Source organism: Corvus hawaiiensis, chromosome 20 (assembly GCF_020740725.1).
Source record: "Corvus hawaiiensis isolate bCorHaw1 chromosome 20, bCorHaw1.pri.cur, whole genome shotgun sequence".
Classification (NCBI taxonomy): domain Eukaryota; kingdom Metazoa; phylum Chordata; class Aves; order Passeriformes; family Corvidae; genus Corvus; species Corvus hawaiiensis.
Genome location: NC_063232.1, coordinates 10485376 through 10508175, shown reverse-complemented (window position 1 = coordinate 10508175; position 22800 = coordinate 10485376). Strand labels below are relative to the sequence as shown.

General features: G+C 66.4%; 1 protein-coding gene across 1 annotated transcript; it reads left to right on the top strand.

Annotated features, from left to right (window-relative positions):
• The first annotated feature begins 6477 nt into the window (after window positions 1-6477).
• Window positions 6478-18561, top strand: SEPTIN4 (septin 4). The gene is given in 16 exon segments (XM_048324725.1): window positions 6478-9305; window positions 10676-10804; window positions 11045-11344; window positions 11568-11661; window positions 11777-11863; window positions 12670-12793; window positions 13157-13162; window positions 13228-13356; window positions 13435-13552; window positions 13872-13973; window positions 14322-14379; window positions 14382-14417; window positions 14540-14702; window positions 16806-16846; window positions 16849-16904; window positions 17181-18561. Coding segments are annotated over 16 exon segments (1539 nt in total). The 5' UTR covers window positions 6478-9269; the 3' UTR covers window positions 17241-18561.
• The last annotated feature ends 4239 nt before the right edge of the window (window positions 18562-22800 follow it).

The window sequence follows — 22800 nt, the reverse complement described above, 5'->3', positions numbered from 1 at the left end:
CCTCTGTCCTTGTCACCTTCCTGAACCAAACTGAGGTCCCCAAGGTGGGGAATCTCCGTCCTTGGGGGATGCTGAGCTTTGTGAGCTGGAGAAGACCTGGAACCCGAGGAGCTGAGGGGGGAGGGATGGGGAAGGGGTCCCCAAGGATGGCCCCAGTGATGCTGCAGCTGGGGAAGGAGCCTGAAGGGGTCCCAGGATCCATCAGGAAACCTCATGGCTTATTGCTCCGGGGGGGCCAGGGGGACGTAGTGACAGTGGCTCTGTCCCCCTCCCGGGGTGGCTCCTGAGTGCCTGCTCCCCAGTACCCCAGTGACGGACAGGGGCCAACACCCTGCCTGGTGCCACGGGCTGTCGCCACCCTTGGTGACACCGCACTGCCCTTGGTGCTGACTGTTTGCTCTGGGAGCAGGACACTGTCACTCCCTGGGAACGTTGGGGTGAGGGACCCACTGTGGCCATCACACCTGGGAAACACCACAGTCCCCAGTCCCCTGCTGCCACAGGAGAGCAGGTCTCCGGGAGACCCCCAGCCCTGCAGCAGGAACCCCTGAACCCCCAAACCCCTGGGACCTGCCCAGCCCCTCACCCAGCCGGGTGCCGCTGTGGGTGTGCTGTACCCGGTGGTGTCAGGGACACCACACCCACTGCGACACTTGCTGGTGGCCCCTGGGGCAAGAGCCAGCAGCTGGCCACAACAAGTGGCCACTCAGTCACCCCTGTGACCAGCAACTCACCCCAGACCAAGCTGGGACCCCCCCCTCACCAGGCAGGGAGGTGGCTCTGGCACAGCTGCACTGGCCTCTTGCTGTCACTGTCACCCCAAAGCCCCCCCAGAGGTGTGCAGTGCCCTGTGCCCAAATCCAGCCCCAGTCCAGCCTGACCCAGTGCCCGTGGGAGGGGCTCATCCCAGCACCAGCACCTGGCCGTCCCCTCCAGCCATTCCCTCCCAGGAGGGACAGGGCCACCCAGACCATGTCACAGGCCACCAAGAGCTGCCACCGCATCCACTGTCCCCTCCCAGGTCCTGCTCTGTGCCCACCCTGGGATGTCCTTGGTAGGGTCCTGCCCACGCCTGACCCCAGTTTGGAATGGTGGCACGTGGGGAGCCAGGGGTCCACACCAAGGGGGTGGCCGAAGGCACCGGTGGCTCTGGCAAGGATACCCTGAGAGCTCCGGCTCCAGCCATGACCCATCGGCCACGGGTTTGTCAGCTTCCTCGGGGGAAAGTTTGGGGCTCCAGTGCAGAGGGAGAAGGGCAGGTTCTCCCAGAGTCTGGGCAAGGGGGGCACTGCTGCTGCAGGGACCCTCCTGGGGGACATCTTGTGACAGGGGTGACAGGCAGAGGGTCCTTGTGAGGCTTAAGATGTGCAAGGAGAGGAGGTGCTGGGGGCCAGTCTGGACACCCAGCTCCATAGGGAGGTGTGGAGATGGAAAAGGATTCCTGGGATCCCACCAAGGCACCTGACTCTGTAGGGAGGTGTGGGGCTGGAGGAGGTCACTGGGATCCCACGAGGGTGCCCAGCTCCGCAGGGATGTGTGGAGCTGCAGAGGGGTCATTGGGTCCAGCTGGGGTGTCCAGCTCCATGGGGACATGGGGTCTGGGCCCCATCCCTGGCCACAGCAAGACTCAGCCCCACATGAGGATTTCCCAGAGCAGCCAGTGGCTCTGGGATCCTCTGGAGCCCTTTCCACCTCAGCCCATCCTGGCTTTGAGCCAGAGGCTGGACTGGAGACATCCTGGGACCATTCCTGTCCTCCAGCCCTCTGATCCCCCTCCTGCATCTGGCACATGGCTCTGCGGGGTGTCTGTCGTGGTTGGCCCTGTCCCCAGCGCCACCTTTGTCCCCTGGGTACAGGATCCATCCCTCTGGCTCAGGACCAGGGGCTTTGTGTGGGTCTGGAGCAGCCTGAGCCCTCCCTCGGTGATTTGGTGTCACTGTCCCACCTCTGTGTCCCCCTCTGCGGCCTGGGCTGCGATAGGAGCCACCTCCTTGGGTCACACGTGTCACCAGGACCGGGTGGCTCCAGGGGAATGTCCAGATGCCCAAAACCCCGGTGGAGCTCCAAGGCCAATGGTGAAGGGTCGGTACCTGACTGCCTCAATTTCCCCTTCACTGGAGCGGGGTGTGGGACGTGAGGATGGGAAGAAGGGCTGTCACTGCAGCTCCTGTCCCCCCTCAGGTGTCCTCTGGTCCCTGACAGGTGAGACTGGCCAAATCCAGGCAAGAAAAGCCCCTGGAACACACGTTCCCCCGCTCATTTGCCAGCAGTTTTTGTAAGGTCTGCATAAGCAACACTGGGAATGCAGCTCTGCCATCCTGCCCCTCTCTGCCAGCTGGGGGCACATGGGGCCCATCCCCAACCCCACTGCTGCTCTTGTGGGGACACAGCACCTGGGAGGGGACAGCTGGGGAGCCCTGGAAACCTCAGCTGCTTCTGCTGGGAAAAGTGGCTTCTCCTCAGTCCCGCTGCCGTCCTCCCCCAGCTCCAGCACAGCCCCTTCCCACTGGGGCTCCAGAGTGGGAGGTGAGTGATGGGTGCTCCTGGTTTCCCAATGCCACCAGGTCCCCAGGCAGGACCAGGGATGGGCAGCATCAACTGGTGAATCCTTTGTGAGGGATTTGGGGGCTGGTGACAGGTGATGAGTTGTGGGAAGGTTCAGTCCAAGGAGGGCAGGGGGCCTTGTGTGGGCTCGTGGGTTTGGATGGCTGTGCCACCGTCCCCACTGCTGTTGTCACCATCCCATAGAGCTCATCCCATGCCCAAACCCCTCTGAGGGACTGGCACTGCCTGGACTCGGGGAATGTGGACCCTCAGAACCCCCAGGCTCTGAGCAGGGGCTCCCTGCAGAGACAACCCAAGGACAGGGACACTGGGATGTGGGCGTGGGGAGCTGTGGGACCCTGACAAGTGGGTTTAGGGGACCCTGGTGTGTGGGTTTGGGGAGCTGGAAGACCCTGGCATGTGGGTTTTGGGTTTGGGGGCAATTGGCTGCTCTTTAAGACCCAAGCACAGGGAGCAACCCAGGCACGGGCAGCCCTTGTGGGCTCAGACCAAGGGGAAGAGGCCCAAGGGCAGGAGTTACACCCCAGGTTTTTGGGGTCCACCCTGAACACAGACCCCCAACCCACCTCATCCTTGTGCTGGAGCAGCTCTTGGGGAGCACTGTAGGGTACCTGATGTGGCTCATCTTTTCCACTGTGTGAAAAATGAGTTTGTTCCCGGCTTGGAGTCTGTTTGGCTGCTTTGGAGAGTGGAGAGCAGGGCTTCTGCCTGTCTGGTGGCTTTGGGGATGGACCCCTGGGGCTCTGTCCCCTGGGCTGTGTCACTGGGAGCAGCAACGAGGTGCTCCTGTCCATGCACATGGCATTCCTCGGCCCAGCCACCGCGCTGGGAAGGCCCCAAAACGCGACCCGTTGCAAGAGAAAGAGCTAAAAATAGAGGTTCTCACGGATGCAGGGAAGCATCCGAACATGTGGCCTCCGGACCCGCCAGCAGCTGAGCACGGGGCTGACCCCAGCCCCATCCCATGCCTGGCTGACACCCTGTGGTTTCCATGACCCCAAATCTTCCCCTCGGACCCTCCTGTGAACCTCCCAGCGCCCCGGCCCCGTCTCGGTGCGGGTGATGCAGCGGGGGAGCCGGCAGCCCCGGCGCAGGCAGCGAGGAGGTTAAACTCCCCACGCCCGCCGGATGCAGCATCCTGGGCTGGGCTCTTTCCATCTTGTTTTGGTTTGGAGGAATAAAAGCTTTGGCAGCAGCAAAGCCGCTTCCCGAAATAACTCAGCCTCCCATGGTAATTATAGAGCTCTGGGCCCCGGTAGCGAGCGGAGACTTCTCAGCCGGGCCGGGACCTGGGATCGCTGCTGCCGCCGGGCCGAGGGACCCCGGCGTGCCTCGGGGACCTTGGGGACCTCTCCAGCAGTGCCAGCCTCCCTGGGCGTCACCATCGCTCCCCTTTGCGTCATCGCCCAGCCAGGAACGTGCAGCCCCCTGTGCCCTCCCGCTCCGCCCCTGATCCCTTCAGCTTTTAATGCTCTGTGTAAAGCGCAGGTTGCAGCTCCCCGGCCTCGATGGGCATTGGGCTACCGGAGCGAGGCCGTGGCAAGCGGGTGGCCGCTCCCGGCTGTGCCCGCTGGCCAGGCCGAGAACACCCAGCTCGGCCCAGCAGTGCCCGGCTGAGAACGCCCGGCTCATCCCGGCAGCGCCCGCTCGCCCCCGCGGGGCTCAGCGGTACTCCTTGAAGGGCAGGGAGAGCCCGGGCTGAGCTCCTGGAGCCCCCGAGCCCCTAATCCCCGGTAATCTCGGAGGAAAGCGCTGCCTGTGGGATTAGGGATGTAAACAGTCACCCTCACCTGCCTGCCCCTACCTGACCCTGCCTGGACCCCCCAGCCGGCCAAGGTGGAGTGCTGGGAGAGCGGGATCCCTGCCTGGAGCGCCCAAATATACAGGGTCGAGGTGACCACCGGTGCTCTCTGAGGCTGCGTCGAGCCTGTGATATTTATTTATGGGAATAAAGGGAATGTGGAGCCATCTGGACACAGCCTGGCTCTGTCATGTCCGAGGGGAAGAGACTCCAGGCGGTGACAAGGCTGGGGACAAGGCTGAGATGGTCCCTGTGGAGTCACACAGCTTCGGTCAGAGCCTGACCGGGGCTGGATCCGTCTTCTCCTCCTGGGGAATTGCCACTGGCTTTTCTTATGGGCAGGGAAACTGAGGCAGGGAGGGGAAGCCTATGAGAGGGATCCTCTGGGAATGCATGTGGCCTCGCCACCCCCGTGGCTTGGAGTGAGTTTGAGGTGGGACAAGGACAGTCCTGAGGGACAGCTGGACTGGGAGACTGAAATTTGGGGAGGGCTGAGCTCTGCCAGCTGCTCGCCACGGGCAACGGCCACCGCGGCCAAGGCTCCCCCGGCCCCTTTCATGGCCGGAACACGAGCGCCCCAGGCAACCCCGCGCGGTGCCAGTGTCCTCCCTGCCCTCGGGGACACGGGGACACGGCCGCGTGCCACTGCCACTCACACGGGCTTGGGGCCGGGGGCACCCCGGGAAGCGGCTGCCATCCCTGATGCGGGATGGGAGTGGGAATGGGGGCAGGACACAGCCAGCCGGGTGTCTGGGTCCCTTTGCCAGCCCACCGGCCAGGGGCAGGGTGGCTCGGCATCGGCTTCGGGAGGGGGAGGCGAGCTGGGATTTTGCAGAGGGAGAACTGGGAGACTGGGATCCGGTGACCCGTGCCCAGCGCAGTCCCTGGTACCCAGCGCAGTCCCTGGTACCCAGCGCAGTCCCTGGTGCCCAGCGGGTGATGCGGGATGTGTGGTGCTGGGGCGTTTTCCCAGTACCTAACAGCCCCGAGCTGGTGCCCAGTGCTCCCAGCCGCCAGTGGCTGTGTGGAGCCCAGTGCCTCCTGCGCAGTACCTGGTACTGGTGGCACTGCCAGGAGGTCACTCCCCGGCACGGGGGCTGTTCCCTCTCACCTGCACCAGCAACTGGTGCTGGGGCCTTGTCCCCACTGCCTGCACCGGGCCCTGTCAATGCCCAGTACCCAGTACTGGTGCCCTGCACGGGCCGCCTGTGCCCTGTCCCTGGTACCGGTGCCCTGTCCCTGGTGCAGTGTCTTGTTCCTGGCGCTGGTGCCCCAGCGCTGATGCTGGAGCCCTCTGCCCGGTGCTGCTGCCCTGTGCCACCACCCCGTGCCCACCGTGCAGTTCCCGGTGCCCGGTGAGTGCTGCCAGAGCTGGTGCCTGCTGCTTGGTGCCTGGCCCCGGTGCCAGCTGCCAAGGGGAGTGCCCGGGGCCGACGCCAGGTATTGATGCCAGAGCCGACTGCCAAGGTTGGGTGCTGATGCCCAGCGCCCGGTACCGGTACCCAGTGCGTGGTGCCAGTGCCGGGTGTGCGGTGCCTGGTCCCGGTGCCCGATGTCGGTGTCGGTGCCCGGTGTACATTGCTCGGCCCCGGTGCCGGTGCCGTGTGCCTGTGCCCGGTGCCCCTGTGCAGTGCGCGCTGCCGGGCGCTGTTGCCACTGCCGGTGCCGCTGCCGGTGCCGGTGCCCGGTGCCGCTGTCGGTGATGCCGAGCGGCCGCCCCGCCCGCCCCCCCGCCCGCCCCGCCCCGGGGCCGCCCCCGCCCCCGCCGCTGCTATTTCTGCTAATCCGCGGCGGGGCCCGGCCGTGCCCATCGGCAGCCGCCGCTCCCGGACGGCGCCCGGCGCCGCAGCCATGGTAAGGCCGGCGGGGACGTGGGACCGGCCCGGGCCGGGCTGCCCCGCACCGCCCCGCACGGTGGCACAGGCCCGCTCCCGCAGCCCGGGCCCGCTCCCGCAGCCCGCTGCCCTCCGTGAAGGTGACGGTGCGCGGGGGCGGAGCGGACCGGGGCCGCCGGTGCCGCAGCGGAGCGCGGGGGGGACACGGGCGGCGGGGCAGCACCTGCCCGGCCCCCGGGGGAGGCGGGGGGACCACGGGCCCCTTATTGGGGCATCCGGGAGGGCAGCGCTCGGGAGCGTCACCTGCGTGTCCCCCCGTCCTGCGCTCCCCCCACGGGTGTCCGTGCGTGGGCAGCGGGAGCGTGGCTCCTGCTCTGGCGTGGCTCCGTGCTGAGCATCGGTCCCCAGCTTTTGGCAGGTCCCCGTGCTGCGGCGCTGGCGGCACTGCCAGCCTGGCCGGGCCCTCGGCCGGGACCGTCACACGCACGGAGCCGGCTCTGTACTCACCGGCAAGGTCCGGAGCCGCCGCTGGCGTTGCCGGCCCGCGGGAGCTTGTTCTGCATCTCCCGTCCTGCCTCAGCCCTCCGCGGTGGTGGCAGGTCCCCAGGAGCCGCTCGGCCGGGCCACGTCTCCGCGGGGACCTCAGGCTGTGTCCAGGGTGAGGATGAGGACGGAGGGTTGTGGCCGTGGCTCGCGTGGCATCGGCTTGTGGCCGCTGGGACAAGTGGCCTCGGTGGGGAGCGCTGCGGCCGCGCTGCCCCGGCAGCCGCCGTGGGAACCAGCCCGGCACATTCCTCCGGAGCTGGAGCAGCGAAAGCAGAGAGGAGGGCGGCTGGCGGAGCATGTCGCAACGGAGCGCCTTCCCGACAGGCTCCAGACTGTGGCTTTGGGATGCACTCATCCAGCCCTGGAAACATCGGGGGGAGGACGGCAGTCACCGCTGGGGACCAGGAGCAGCCGGGCTCCCGCGTCCGTGAACGCGGGATGAGCTGGGGCTGGAGGTGCTCCAGAAGGATCTGCAGAGGCAGAGCCGGTGTCCCTGCCACCGGTGCCACATCCCTCAGTCCCCAAAGCAGTTCCCGGCTGGCCCGGAGGGGCAGGATGAGCAGGGGTCTCCCCCGATCTCTGCTCTCGGCTCTGAGTGGGTCAGACCTTGCCCAGCCCCACGTGCTGACATGCCACCTGCTTTCCAGCCTGGAACAGGCCCTGCTGTCATGTCCCGGCTTACGAGGAGCCACCGCTCGTGGTCCCATCCTGGGTTCCCCACTCAGATGCTTCCAGGTCCTTCAGGCTGGAGGATTCCCTGCAGGAAAGGGACTGGAGCTGCTGCACCAAGGGATGCGGTTCTCATCCCCCCTGCTCACCTGCCTGGTGCTGACCCCCTGCCCAGAGCAGCGACCCACACCACCGCCTGCCCCCCACTCACAGGGTGCCCAGCGCCCTGCTCCTCTCGGAGCTGCTGGGAGACTCAGTTTCCCAGCTGGAATGCCACTCGTGGGTGGGGTGGCAGAGCTGGGGGTACGAAACCCTGATTCTCCTGTGGGAGCATCCCGTGCATCCAGAGGCGGGGTGGAGCAGGCACAGCCCGGGTCCTGTCACCCCGGGAAAGTGCTGGGCTAGTCCTGGCAGCGCTGGGCTTCGCTGGGGGCCACCAAGTGCTTGTCCTGCGTGGGGTTCGTGCCTTTGGGACAGCGCTTGTGCCTGGGATGCTCGGCCATAGCGACACAGTGGCTGTGCCGCGGGTGGCATTCTGGGTGTCACCTTTAGAGAGCTTGGGACCGCCCCCGTCAGCCTGGCGGTGGGGCAGCACCTCGCCGGGGTGTTCCCTTCCTTTCCCTGCAGAAGCAGGCTGGGAAAGCACCTCCCAAGGGAATGTGGTGCCCGGTGGAAGGATGCTCAGGGGCAGCCGGTGGCTCTCCTAGCTCAGGCTGTGCCCGCTGCCCCCGTGTCCCCCCGTGCCGCATCCCGCGGGCTGTCACCGCGCGGGGACGGTGCGATGCAGAGTGACAGGCGGGGACGAGGCGGCGCGTGTGGCCCCTGGCTGGGGCTGCGGGGCCGCTGACAGCCCGGGTGTGAGGCCGGCTTGCACTCAGCCGCGTGTGTAATCTGCTTACGGGGCCACCGGCACAGCCCCGGGCTCTCGCTGCCGTAAATCCCCGCTCCTGCCGGGAGTGCCGGCCGGGACGCTTGGAAAGCGGCCGAGCGACCCTGGATCGCGCCTGAGCTGCTCTGATGCAGCTCGACATGCATCAAGGTGAATCACCGTCCCTGGTGACCCCGAAGTGACAGCTGGGGAACCCTGACTGCCACCCACGGCTCCTCCTGGGGCACTGTTAACCCTTCGCCTCCCAGGGATGAGCCGGGAAAGCCGAGGCAGGAACGCTGGAGCTTCTGCCTGGGATCCCTGTGGTAGGCAGCATCCCTGCGGTAGGCAGCATCCCTGCTTCTCCCAGTCCAGGCCTGGGTCCTTCCCAGGCAGGCCCAGCTCGAGCAGGAGCTTGGAGCCATGGGGGGAAGCTTTAATTGTCAGGTGCAAAAGTGTGCAGTTTTCAAAGAGTTTTTATGGAAAACTGGGTTTCTGACCTCAAGGAGGCTGTGGAGACCTGCTGGGGGGTGCTCCAGGTGGGCAGTGGGAGAGGACGTGGTGTGCACTGGGATGGAGGGGCATTTTGTCCTGGAATGGAGGGAGATTTTTGTCCCGGGATGGAGCGGGTTTTTGTCCCAGGACAGAGGTGTTTCCAAGGACTGCGTGTCCTCCTGGGCTGCAGCCAATCTGTGTGTTCAGCCCAGGGGTGCTGCTGGTGCTGATGGTGGTGGTCCTGCAGCCCCTCAGGACCTCCTTTGGCTGGTCCTTGAACTCTCCGCAGCCGGGCAGGAGCTGGGCTTGGCTGTGCCCCGGGGGTCCCTCTCCCATCCCCTGCCCCTCGCCGGGGCCGTGCCTGGCTCCTGGGTGCCGCGGGGCGCGGAGCCTGCCCAGGGTGGAGTTATGCTAATGCTGCTCCCCAGCCCTCGACGCAGCCGGTGCCACTCGGCATCTTCTCCTGGCCACGGGCGACACCGGCTGGGCCATGGCCACCTGCCCCGAGCTGCAGCCTGGGCAAGAGGTACGGGGGGCAGCACCCGTCCCCGGCGGGGCGAGAGAGGGGGCAGGGCGGGTGGGGGGCACGGACCAGCCCGGTGCTGCGGGAAGGTGCCACAGCCGGTGCTCTGTCCCTGGGACAGCCCTGCCGGGGGCCGCACTTGCTGAAGGACCCCCAAGGACGCGGCGCAAACCTCGGTGCCGCGGCACTGCCGAGGTCATCGGCTTCTCTGGGGGGACGAGGGCGAGCCCCAGAGGGCTGGAGCCCCGAGGGATGGAGCGAGCGGCAGCAGGGCTGGAAGCGCTCGCCGCTGGTGGTGGCATCATCTCCCATCCCCGAGTGTCCCCAGCCGGGCTGTGCTGTGCTGGGGGCTGCCGCTGAGCCCCCCCAGGTTACGGGCGGTGAGGAAGAGGATGCTGCGGTCACACAGAACCACCGAGCACTCGGGACCCGCTGCGGGACAGGGGAGCGCGGGGGTCCCGCAGCCCCCGCCATGGGGCCACCTGCTGCCCCCCAGCCTGGCACCGCAGTCCCCGTGCGGTGGCCGTGGGGGCAGCGGGGGCAGCGGGGAGCGGGGGGGCAGCGGGAGCGGGGGCCAGGCGTGCGAGCGCTCAGCCCCGGCAGCGCCGTGACCTTGTTTCCAGCCCGCTAATTCCGCGCATCTCGCCTTGCCGCCGGCACCGCTGCCCGCCCCGCCAGCGAGCGGGGACACGGCGTGGGGGAGGACACGTGTCCCCACGGAGGGCTCTCGCCTCGAGGCCCCGGTCTGGGGGGGGCACTGACCCCCGGCTGGGAGCCTGCAGGGTCACGGGCTCCCCCGGCCCCGGCGTGCCTCTCGTTTGGGGTCTCACTGCCCGTGGGGCTGGGGTCGCCTGGCAGTTGCCGTGGGATCTTGGGGACATTGGTGCCTGCTGGCAGCAGGGCTTGGCCCCACGGGAGCCGCTGCCGGACGTGCCCTTGGGAACGCGTCTCCTCCCTCCAGCGCTTGTAAACAGGATGTGGAGCCATCCCAATCCCGGCGTCCCCGGCCCTCGTCCCAGCCCCGCCACCCCACGGGGGCAGCAGCTCGGGGGCAGCTGTGCCTGTCTCCCCCAGTCCCCGCTCCGGGACGGGCAGAGCCAGGCGAAGGAGGTGTCGGGGTCCTGGTCAGTCCCTGGGCCGGGTCCCCCGCCCTGGCGGCCTCCTGGCACTGCAGGGACGGGGGTCCCTTGTGCCATCGCCCGTGCTGGCCCCCTGTGAACGGGCAGCAGGCGGGGGGCACGGGCACCAGGGGACCCCTGCCCACCATCTGCCTCCCCCTGGCTGCGGCCCAGCTCAGGTCACCCTCCCCACTGCTCTTCACCTCTTCTTGGTGTCTCTGCCTCCTCTCGGCCCCCTCCCTGTCCTCCTGGCAGGCCATGGGGCGCGGGGGGGTCCTGGCTGCCCCAGAAGACCCCGAGGAGCGGCGGGGTGCCCAGGGGGAAGGCGCCCACCCCTGCCCCCCGGAGTGCCAGGAGCTGGCTGCCGTCCCCACGCCGCAAGCCGTAAGCGCCCGGGGTGCACGGCTGTGCCCACTGCCATCCCCACGGCTGTCCCCGTGGCTGTCCCCAGGGTGGTGGCTGGTCCCCTGGGGTGGCCGTGCCCCCTCTCTCCTCCCATCCCTGCCACCTTGAGGCTGCATGTGTCTGGCTGCTGCGGCTTGGGGGCTTGTGAGGCTGAGGTGGGTGGTGCCATCTCGGGCTGGCACTGCCACCACCAGTGTCACCTCCTCCCTTGGTCCCCAGATAAAGCGTTTCCTGAAGGAGGACTCGGACGAAGCTGAGCTGACCCAGTTCCTGCGGGATTGCCCACCAGCTGACAGCTCCAGGAAGGTGGAGGCCCCGGAGATCCGGCGGGAGCCCGGCCACCCCCTGGGCAGCGTGGGCAGGGTCCCCCCTGACGAAGCCAGCGACGAGAGGGACGCCAGGCTCTTCTCCCGCTCTCGGCCCTCGGATTTCCAGCAGCACATCGCCGCGCCCCCGCCCCCCAGCCCCAACCGCCCGCGGAGCCCCTGGGGGCAGCTGGACCCCTACGACTCCTCCGAGGTGCAGGACGTGTCCGTGGGGAGGGGGACGCACGTGGGGCGAGGGGCTGCGGGATGGAGGATGTTCCCATCCCGTGAGCACAAAGGTTTTGGGCAGGCATGGCCTCACCCCCGGGAACTCCAACCCTGGGAATCCCTCTGTGGGTGGGGGGAAGGAGGGGCTTTCCAGGGTAGGAGGTGGGCTGGCGGTGTCCCGTGTCCCACGTCCTCTGTGCCCTCTGCAGGATGACAAGGAGTACGTGGGCTTTGCCACGCTGCCCAACCAGGTGCACCGCAAGTCTGTGAAGAAGGGCTTCGACTTCACCCTCATGGTGGCAGGTACCAGGGGGGCTGAGCCCGGCCCGGGGGTGCTGACCCCACTCTGGATCCCGAACACCCTGGACAGGGGTGGCGGACACTGGCTGCCCCCTTCATCTTTGTCCTGCTTTCCCAGGAGAATCCGGGCTGGGCAAGTCCACCCTGGTCAACAGCCTCTTCCTGACAGACATGTACCGGGACCGCAAGCTGCTCAACGCTGAAGGTCAGCGGGGACAGTCACAGCCCAGAGGGGTGTCCTGGGTGAGCTGGGCAGTGGCAGAGCCCAGGGGTGCTCCTGGGGCTGCAGCCCCTCTCCCGGCCCATCCTCTGAAGCCACGTGTGGTGCGTTGCAGCTGCCCACTCGCACAGGGGGCTGCTCCGAGGCAGTGGGGTCCCCCCTGCACAGGATGGGGACCCCCCACGGGGACTTTATTCCCACTGGGAAAACAAGCCCTGGCTCGTTGGGCATCAGCTGGGGCCGCAGCATTTCTGGGAGGCTGGGGACAGTCAGGGCCTGGGGCACAGTGCCAGTTCAGCTGCAGCCAGTTTTTGAATTAAAATGGCCCAAACTTGCCCAAATCCCCAGGAGTTTGAGGGGTTTGTTTGATTTGTTTCCGTTGCTTGGAGTGAAAGCCAAAACACACAATGGAGCAGGAGCATCCCTGGGGATGCAGGGACACGGAGGGTCCTGGGGTGAAGGGGCATTGCAGTGTGGAGCTGTGGGGTCACATGTGGGGGTACCGGGAGCCTGAAATGCTCGTGCAGCAAGGTCAGAGCCCCGTGCTGCCCGAGCTGGGGTCCTGGGGTGGCAGTGGCACAGCCACCGAGGGATGGGTGCACATCCATGGGGACGTGGGGACCACGGCGGGGAGCATCCTCTCCTGGGCTGGAGCACGGTGCCTGTCAGGGCTGATCCAGCCGGGTGACCCCAGCCCCCAGGATGAGGATGACACCCAGGGGTTGCAGCATGTCCCCACATCACCTCCACCCTCTCTGGTGTCCCCCCGGTGACACGTGTGCCCCCCACAGAGCGCATCACGCAGACAGTGGAGATCACCAAGCACGTGGTGGACATTGAGGAGAAGGGGGTCAAGCTGCGCCTGACCATCGTGGACACGCCGGGCTTCGGGGACGCCGTCAACAACACCGAGTGGTGAGTGCCACGGGGTGGGGACTGTCCCCAGGGTGGACACCCCGGGGTGGGTGTGATGGTGAGTGCCATGGGGTGGGGGTCTCCCTGGGGTGGGTGTGATGGTGAGTGCCATGGGGTGAGGGTCTCCCTGGGGTGGGTGGGATGGTGAGTGCCATGGGGTGGGGGTCTCCCTGGGGTGGGGGTGATGGTGAGTGCCATGGGGGTGAGGGTCTCCCTGGGGTGGGTGGGATGGTGAGTTGCCATGGGGTGGGGGTCTCCCGGCGTGGGTGGGATGGTGAGTGCCATGGGGTGGGGGTTTCCCCGGGGTGGGTGGGATGTCCACGGCTCACCGGGCTTAGGTGCTGAGCCACGGGAGGTGTTGAGCTGGGGGTCCACAGGCAGCGGGGGGTCCCACAGAGGACTCGGTGTCACCTTGCTGTCCCTGCAGCTGGAAGGCCGGTGGCCGACTACATCGACCAGCAGTTCGAGCAGTATTTCCGTGACGAAAGTGGCCTCAACCGGAAAAACATCCAGGACAACCGAGTGCACTGCTGCATCTACTTCATCTCGCCCTTTGGCCACGGGTACGGGCAGCCCTGCCCGCGCTGCCGGGGGGTGGGCAGGGGCTCGGCGGGATGGGGCTCACCAGGCTCCCCCCGCAGGCTCCGGCCCCTGGACGTGGAGTTCATGAGAGCCCTGCACCAGCGCGTGAACATCGTGCCTGTGCTGGCCAAGGCTGACACCCTGACGCCCGCTGAGGTGGAGCGCATGAAGAACAAGGTGAGGGCAGCTGGGCCGGCTTGGAGTTGTCCCAGCTGGTCCCTGGGCACAGGCGTGCCCTGGGCTCTCCATCCATCTCCTGCCTGGAGTTTGGCCTGGAGCACTTTCCAGGCTTGCAGCCCTGTGGAGGACCATGTTGCCCCCATGGCCACTAAGGACACGTCTGCCCAGGGCTCAGCTGGGCTTGGAAGGATTGGGGGGTGTCCATGACATCTGGTTTGGGGGGAACAGGCTTTGGGGGGGACATTGGCCCTGTGTGGTGCCTCCCACGCCCCTCCCAAGGCTGGGGCCCTGCCCTCAGGGGGCTTTTTGCCTCCAGATCCGGGAGGAGATTGACCACTACGGCATCCGCATCTACCAATTCCCTGAGTGTGACTCAGACGAGGATGAGGAGTTCAAGCTGCAGGACCAGGCACTGAAGGTGGGTCTGGCTCCTCCAGCCCCATCACGGGAGGGGCAGAGCCCCATGGCCGGGAGGACCGGTCACCCTGGGGTACCTGCAGGACTCTTCAGGGCCATGCAAGCTCTCCAGTGTGGAGGAGCTGTCACATACCTCACTACCCAGACACATCACCAAGATCCCACCGGGTGCCACCTGCGGCTTGGTGGGGTGGGGCTCGGGTGGAGAAACCCCTGCCACGACCTCTGCTGTCCCACGGGGGCTCTCCACAGCCGGGGCTTTGGGGTATCCTGGCAAATGGGTGCTGGACGCAGCCGAGGAGGGCATGTGGAGAGATGTGGGCCCTGCTGACCCTCCATGCCCTTGCAGGAGAGCATCCCCTTCGCCGTCATCGGCAGCAACACGGTGGTGGAGGCCAAGGGCCGGCGCGTCGCGGGCGCCTCTACCCCTGGGGCATCGTGGAAGGTAACGCTGGGCAGTCCCCGCTGGCTCCCGGCCCTGGGGACACGCGGGGCGCCCCGTCCCACCCCGGCCCTTGGGGACACGCGGGGCGCTGGCCGTGGCCCCCTGACCCCCTGACCCCGCAGTGGAGAACCCGGCCCACTGCGACTTCGTGAAGCTGCGGACGATGCTGGTGAGGACGCACATGCAGGACCTCAAGGACGTGACGCGGGAGACGCACTACGAGAACTACCGCACGCAGTGCATCCAGAGCATGACCCGCATGGTGGTCAAGGAGCGCAACCGCAAGTACGGGCCGGGGCCGGGGCCGGGGCCGGGGCCGGGCTGGGGTGGGGGCTTCTCCCTTTGGGGTGACCCCACTCGCCGCAGTGGCGTGTCGGCGGGTCGGGGCTGTGTGTGGGTCCGTGCGGGGCAGCCCTGGTGCCGTGGAGGGGGGCCCCAGTGTGGTGGGGGGCCCTTCCTGTGCCCTTGGGCTGAGAATGCCGGGGGGGGTGCCCCCGGCAGTGAGGGGACCCTGCATCCCCCGAGGCTGGGTCTGTCTTAGCGGGGATGCTCCAGTGGTGAGGGGCACTCTGTGACCCCAGGGTGGCTGGGGGGATGCTCTGGTAGTGAGGGAGACCCTGCATCTCCCCAGAGCTGGGGCTGGTTTGAGGGGCGTGTTCCAGTACTGAGGGGGGACCCCATGTGCCCGCAGGGCTGGGGGCCAGGGATATGCTCTGGCAGTAAGGGGGACCCTGTGTCCCCTCAGGGTTGGGTGTGTCTCAGGGATGCTCCAACAGCCAAACAAAAGCCGGTGCTGGGGCTCTGCTCCCGGATCAGCCGAATTCCCGGCACCCCACACCCCCTTTTGCCACCCCGAGGTGCTGAGGGAACCCCCCCAAGCAGGGTCCCTGGTGGCACCCTCCAGCCGGGGGGTTGGAGCAGTGTGGGAGCGAGTGGAGGCTCTGCGGGTCCCGGGGGGCTGCAGCCGTGCTGTGGGGGGCTGGCAGTGGCTGTAGGCACCTCTATAGGCACCTCTATAGGCACCTGTAAGCGTCTCTCCCTGTGTGCCCCGGGGCAGGAGCCATCCCTCCGTGCTGAGGCTGTGCTGCGGGGGACTGCTCCGCCGACTGAGCCGGGACCGCCCGGGGCCGCGCTGGGCGCCGCCCCCTCCCCGCCGCCCCCGGCCCCTCTATAAAGTGCTTGTTGGTACCCAACGCTGTCTTGGTCCTTCTGTGCCCGCGCAAGGGCCAGGCAGCTGCCCTCGGGGCGAGCCGCCCTGCGGCCACCCACTCTGGGCCTGTGGCCACCCACTCGTGTCCCACACCAGCTGCCCCTGGGGTGCCAAAGGACGCTGCGTGCTGGCGGTGTCACCCCGGCTGCCCCAGGGCTGGGGGATGTGTCACTGTGTTCGGTGGCACGGAGGCCCTCAGGGCTGCCCAAGGGGCGTGTGCTGCCCTCCCGGGGGTGCGGTTTTGGGGTGCCGACAGCCTTTGCTGCTCACCCCACTGCTGGTGCCCCGCTCCAGCCTCGTGTGGCTGCCCGGGCTGGCAGCAGCTCCCCGTGCTCCCCACGGCGAGAACCGAGACAACGGCAGCGCCTTCCCAAGAGGCTCCCAAGGCGGCCAAACCCCGTCCCTGGCCCCGGCCCAGCCCCAGCCCAGCCCCAGCCCAGCCCCGGCGCAGCGGGACCCCGCGGGGCAGGGCTGGCCCGTCCTGCCCGTGCCGCAGCCGTGTCCATCAGCCCCTTGCCCGGAGGGCCGCGCTGGCCGCGGCACGTGGCAGCACGCGTGACCCTGCCAGCCGCTGTCGGTGTCCCGGCCTTGCTGTCAACCCGCTGGGGTGGCACGTGGCATCCACAGGGATGGGTGGCAGAGCTGGTCCCTCCCCGAGCCGTGGGTATGGGAGAAGCCATCGATTGGGCTGGCCCTGGTCCTGCGCGGTGGCGTGGCCTTGGGGGATGCTCGCGGCTCTTTCCAGCCGGAATGGGCTGCTGGAATGGGCTTGAACGGGAGCTGAGGCTCAGGAATAGGGTATGGAGCATCCCTGGGGCTGGCAGGGCAGTGGGGGTGCCTGGAGAGCCCATCCTGAGGCCAGGAGAGAGGGGAGATGCCGAGGTTTTGGTGTTTTAAAGCAGCAGGGAAAATACCGGCCCAGGAGAGCCCGACCCCAGCGGGATTGTCCCTCCCCAGAATGGGAGGGGTGCGGAGGAAGTCCCTGGGTCCCCCCTCGGTTGGGGGTGCTGAGGTTTGGGGGGTGCCTGGAGCTTGCCTGGAAAAGGCCGCTCCGGTGGTGGCCACGGGGCCCAGGGGCTGTGCAGGGGGTGCTGCTGGGCACCTGCGGGGGTTGGGCCATCCCTGGGGCAGTGTCCCGGGGGCTGGGGCAGCACCCTCACCTCCTCTCTCTGCCACAGCAAGCTGACCCGGGAGAGCGGGACAGACTTCCCCATCCCCGTGATCCCCCGGTGCCGGATGTGGAGACGGAGAAGCTCATCCGGGAGAAGGATGAGGAGGTGAGTGTGGGGCTGGCTGAGCCCCCCAACGGCCCTTCCCCGCTCCCTCCACCCCGCCCATGGCACAGCCGTCGGGAGCCGTTCCTCCTGCAGCATCCCGGCGGCTGCTGCTCCACCGAGCAGGGGCTGGAGGTGCATCCAAGGGCTCCCCCCAGCACCTCCGCAGCTCCCGGTGATCCCAGTTTGTCTGGGATGCTCAGCCCGAGCCCCACTTGCGCGGGCGCTGCGTGGCTGGGGCTTGGCAGCACCCACGATCCCGGCTCTGCTCCCTTCCAGCTGCGGCGGATGCAGGAGATGCTGCAGAAGATCCAGAAGCAGATGAAGGACTCGCACTAGCCCGCCCCTCCTCCACCTCCTCCTCTTCCTCCTCCTCCTCCTCCTCCTGGCCCCGATCAGAAATGTTTACATCACGCTCCACCCGCCCGGCCCCGCTGCCAGACTCGGTACCGACACCCACCCACCACCTTAAGCTGCTGCGGCATCGCCTTATGCAACCGCCCAGGGCCCGCGGGGACACCGGGGGACATGAGGGGACAGCGGGGGACAGGGCACCCAGCCCGGGGTCCCCTGCCCCGTCCCCCCCACTCGCTGGGGACAGCTTGGTCCCCCAAGCTTTGGCTTCCCCTGTTTCCCCACAGCTCTGGGGAGGGCCCCGGCCAGCCTGGTCCCCACAGTGTGTCCCTTGTCCCCGTGTCACCTCGGGCTCCCTGCTTACAGCCTTTATGCTCATCTTGGCCCTGGCCTAAGGGAAGAGGAAAGGCCCCAGCTGCCCCTCTGGGGGGGACAGGGCTGTTCCCCCCTGGCCTTGGCTGGCACGGAGGGACGGCAGCTCCCGGGGACCACAGGGGACAGAGGGGATGGAGGGGCAGCCACTGTCCAGCCCTGTGTCGTCACCCTGTCCCCACCGAGCGGCAGCAGGGCTGTGGCACAGGGAGCACTGGGGAATCAGCGTCCCCAGGGAAAATCCCTTGGACCCCAAATCAGAGGCTGGGCACCCCCAGCCCCCCGTGATGTTGGCCCTGTAAAGCAATAACGAGTGTCCAGTGCCCATGGCACCTCTCACCCCATGGCAACAGCACCGACCGTGGCTGGAATTTTGGCCCCTGCTGTCACTTGCTTGTCTGTGGTGTCCCTGTGTGCCCAGGATGTCCCTGTCCCTGCTGCTTCCTGGCACAGCAGCCCTGTGTATTCTCCAAGGCTATCCCCATCTGTGTTGCTTCCCAGCGAGGCACTGCTGCGTGTCCCCGTGTTCCCCGCGATGTCCCCATGTTCCCCACCATGTCCCTCTTGGTGTTGCTGCCCCTACAGAGCACTGCAGCTTGTCCCCCCAGACTGTCCCCATCTGTGTTGCTTTCCCACAGAGCTGTGTTGCATCCCTGTGTCCCAAGGATGTCCCCAGCCATGTCACCCTGCTGCAGGGCTCTGTGTAATGTCCCTGTGTCCCCAAGGATGTCCCCAGCCATGGCCACCCTGCTGCAGGGCTCTGTGTAATGTCCCTGTGTCCCCAAGGGTGTCCCCAGCCATGCCACCCTGCTGCAGGGCTCTGTGTAATGTCCCTGTGTCCCCAAGGATGTCCCCAGCCATGCCACCCTGCTGCAGGGCTCTGTGTAATGTCCCTGTGTCCCCAAGGGTGTCCCCAGCCATGCCACCCTGCTGCAGGGCTCTGTGTAATGTCCCTGTGTCCCCAAGGGTGTCCCCAGCCATGCCACCCTGCTGCAGGGCTCTGTGTAATGTCCCTGTGTCCCCAAGGATGTCCCCAGCCATGCCACCCTGCTGCAGGGCTCTGTGTAATGTCCCTGTGTCCCCAAGGATGTCCCCAGCTGTGTTGCTTGCCGGCAAAGCCCCGCTGTGCGTCCCTGGGGTGAGCCCTGGCCGCCTCTCGCAGCATCCCCGGGGAGATGGATCCAAACCCCTCCTGGGCACCACAGGGGTGGTGAGGATGCAGGCAGGACCGGGAGCAGTGGGATCACTGGGAGCAGTGGGATCACTGGGAGCAGTGGGATCGCTGGGAGCTCGCTGCCGTGGGGATGTGTCCTGTCCCCATCAGGGCACCCGAGCCGGGGTCCCCCGGGTGGGGCGTGGCTGGCAGGGGCTGTGCCCGGCCGCGGCTCGGGGGTGGGGGCTGCAGGGTGCCAGGGCAGCACCCGGGTGTGTCCCCCGTGTCCCCGTGCCAGCCGTGGGTCCCGTGGCCCCCGTGGGCAGGGCCCCCCCGGGCAGGGCCCCGCAGGGAATATTTAGCGCTTTCCTTTTTTTAATCTCGCTATTTTCTTACAGAAGCTCCTCCCCTGGCATGACGGTCCTAGAGGCGTTTATTAACGGATCAGAGAGTATAGGTTTATAATTCTTATAGAGTAGTGGAAATATTTTTATCCCTCCACAACCGTTCTCAATAAATACGGCTGACCCGGCTTGTCTGCAACCCTGCGTGGCTTCCACCAAATGGGGGCACCTGGGCATCCCCCATCCCTGGGTATTCCCCCATCCCTGGGCATCCCATGGTCCTGGGCATCCCACACCCCTGGGCACCCCCAATCCCTGGGCATGCCCCATCCCTGGGCATCCCATGGTCCTGGGCATCCCGCACCCCATGGCATCCCGCACCCCTGGGCACCCCCAATCCCTGGGCATCTGCCATCCCTGAGTATCCCCCACCCCATGGCATCCCCCATCCCTGGGCATCCCATGGTCCTGGGCATCCCCCACCCTTGGGCATCCCCAATCCCTGGGCATGCCCCATCCCTGGGCATCCCATGGTCCTGGGCATCCCACACCCATGGGCACCCCCAATCCCTGGGCATCCCCCATCCCTGAGTATCCCCCACCCCATGGCATCCCCCATCCCTGGGCATCCCCATCCCTGGGCATCCCCCACCCCATGGCATCCCCCATCCCTGGGCATCCCCATCCCTGGGCATCCCATGGCCCTGGGCATCCCCCACCCCTGGGCATCCCCCACCCCTGGGCATCCCATGGCCCTGGGCATCCCCCACTCCTGGGCATCCCCCATCCCTGGGCACCCTCGTTCTGAGGCTGGTGGTGGCCCTCCCTGTGGCCTCTTGATCCCAGTTCCTGTTCCCCTGGAAAAGGCTTGAAATGGATACTGGGGGGTTTGTGCTGCACGCATGGGGACACCCAGCTCGGGGTGCGGTGGGAGAGCCCTTTGGGATCCAGCTCTGGGGTGAGGGGGCACAAGGAGCGGGTGTACCCCTCTCACGTGCCTTGGGGTCGTGGGTGCTGCTGGTGTGGGACTGGGAGGGGAGTTGGGAGGACAGAGCCTGAGCCAGGGGATGGAATTGCCCTCCACAGGCTGCCCCCGGGCACCCCTGTGCCCCCCCTCAGTGGGGGAGCCCTGCCAGGAGACACCACCCGTCCCTGTGCCCCGTCACCCCAGTTTGGCTCCCCCAGGAGCTGCCGGGGTGGAGGAGCAGGAGGGGTGGGCAGAGCAGCACTGGGATGGATGGGAGGCATCTCCAGCTGCCTCCCAGCGGGCATCATCCACCTGCACCCCGTGGGCATCATCCACCTGCATCCCATTATCCCTCCCTGCATCCCGCTGTCCTGCACCCCAATATCCCATCCCTGCCCTGCCTCGGACCCCCTGTCCTCCCCACAGAGCCCTGAGGCTGATCCAGCCCGGCTGAGTGCAGGACCAGGGACCTGGGGAAGGGCCATCCTCAGGGCCAGCACTGACAGGAGAGGGAGGGAGGGAGGGAGGGAGGGAGGGAGGGAGGGAGGGATGGATGGAGGGAGGGGGGGAGGGAGGGATGGATGGATGGATGGATGGATGGACAGATGGAGGGATGGATGGATGGATGGGTGGAGGGATGGATGGAGGGAGGGATGGATGGATGGATGGATGGGTGGAGGGATGGATGGAGGGAGGGATGGATGGATGGATGGGTGGAGGGATGGATGGAGGGAGGGATGGATGGATGGGTGGATGGATGGAGAGCACCCTGTGGAGGAGGACTGGGGGATTCTGGTGGGTGACAAATGGAACATGACCTGGCCATGGGCCAAGTGTCTCCTGGGCTCATCCCAGCAGGGTGGGCAGCAGGGGAGGGAGGGGATGTTCCCCCTCTGCTCCGCTCTCCTGAGACCCCTCTGGAGCTGCCTCCAGCTCATCCCAGCAGAGACATGGAGCTGGTAGAGCAGGTCCAGAGGAGGCCACCAGCAGGGTCTGAGGTGGTCCACGGCCTCTTCTGTGGAGAAAAGCTGCCTTGTGGGAGCTGCCAACTCCAGGCACTGCTCCCCTGCAGCCCCTTCTCCCCTTGCTGAGGATCAGAGCAGGGACCCCAGCTCCTCGGGGTCTGTCCATCCTTTACCAGCACTCCCTCAGCCCCACCTTGCATGGCCCAGGGTTCTGAGCCCCCCCTGTGGCTGTGATGCCAATTCCTGCTCTTCACCAGGCCCATGCCCCATGAACCCTCTCATCATTCACATGGGAATGGGAAATGTTTGTGCTTCCTTGGCTGGAAGCAGCTCTCACTCCAAAGGCTGGGATACACAAACCTCCCACCTCCCAGTGTTGCAGCTCCAAGAAGGATCCCCTGGCTGCCTCCCCTTCCCCAGAGCAGCCAGCAGAGCTCTGCTTTTGGCCCCACACTGGCTGATCTACCCGGTTCCCCTTTTCCCAGAGGATAAAACCCAGCACTGATGCTTCAGTGACAGCCCCAGCTGTGCCCACCCTTCCCTGCACTCCATTCCATGTGATTCTCATCACACCTTTAAAAATAAAAAGCTCCAAACCCACTCCAACCCAGCCTTCCCAAGGCAGAGATTGATATTTCCACATGGCAAATGCTTCCATGCAATTCCCCAATGTCCTATTTTTGGTTCCTCACCAGTGCTGGCGCTGGTTGCAGCAATCCGTGCTGGAGCTCCAGCCGAGCTCAGAGGAGGGGAATAAAGGTTTCTTAGGGCAGAAAAGGAAATCTCATCTCCTTCCCTGGGCTGTGCCACCCACACCTGAAGCCTAATGAGACCTCAGGTGGCATCGGTCCTGTTGTTTCCCTTTCCCCTTCCTTTCCATTTCCCTTTTCCCTTCCCTTCCCTTCCCTTCCCTTCCCTTCCCTTCCCTTCCCTTCCCTTCCCTTCCCTTCCCTTCCCTATTTGTCCATTTGTTCCTTATATAATTAATGGTATTTTTCCCTATGGGAGAGCCCCTGCAGCCCCACCTTTTCCCATCTTTTCAAATTCAGAAACCAAGGCACTGCCTCTGGTTCTTTCCCCCTCTCTCTTGTACCTCTTCTCCACTTGTCACATCCATTCCCGTCACCATCTCTCTCAGATCCAGGGGAGCCAGGAGCAGTCACTCTGATTGCACCCATTCCCATCTCTCCCGGATCCAGGGGAGCCAGGAGCAGTCATTCCGATTGCACCCATTCCCATCTCTCCCGGATCCAGGGGAGCCAGGAGCAGTCATTCCGATTGCACCCGGTGCCGCCTGCGTGCCCAGGTGCTGCTGGCTGGGGCTGGCAGCCCTTCCCCTCTCCTGGCAGCTGTGACGAGGGTTTGGGCTGCGGTGTCTGAACACATCCAGTGGATGCTCCTGATGGAGCAGGTAGTCCTTGGATCCCCTGCTCGCAGCAGGAGGAGCTCAGGGAAGTGCAACCCCATTGCTGCTGCTCTGCGTGTCCCGTAAAGGCAGCTAAAACATCCCTGAACTACCTTCAAGCCAGAAAATGGGCCACAGGCTGGAGCCTCCATCCAACTCTGGCTCTTCCACACCTTTTGTGGCTTCCCTGTTCCCCACAGCCCGTGTGGAAAGACCAGACCAAGAGCTTGACACATTTCTCAGGCTGGGAGAGCTGGGAGTGTTCACCTGGAGAGGAGAAGGCTCCAGGGAGAGCTCAGAGCCCCTTGCAGGGCCTGAAGGGGCTCCAGGAGAGCTGGA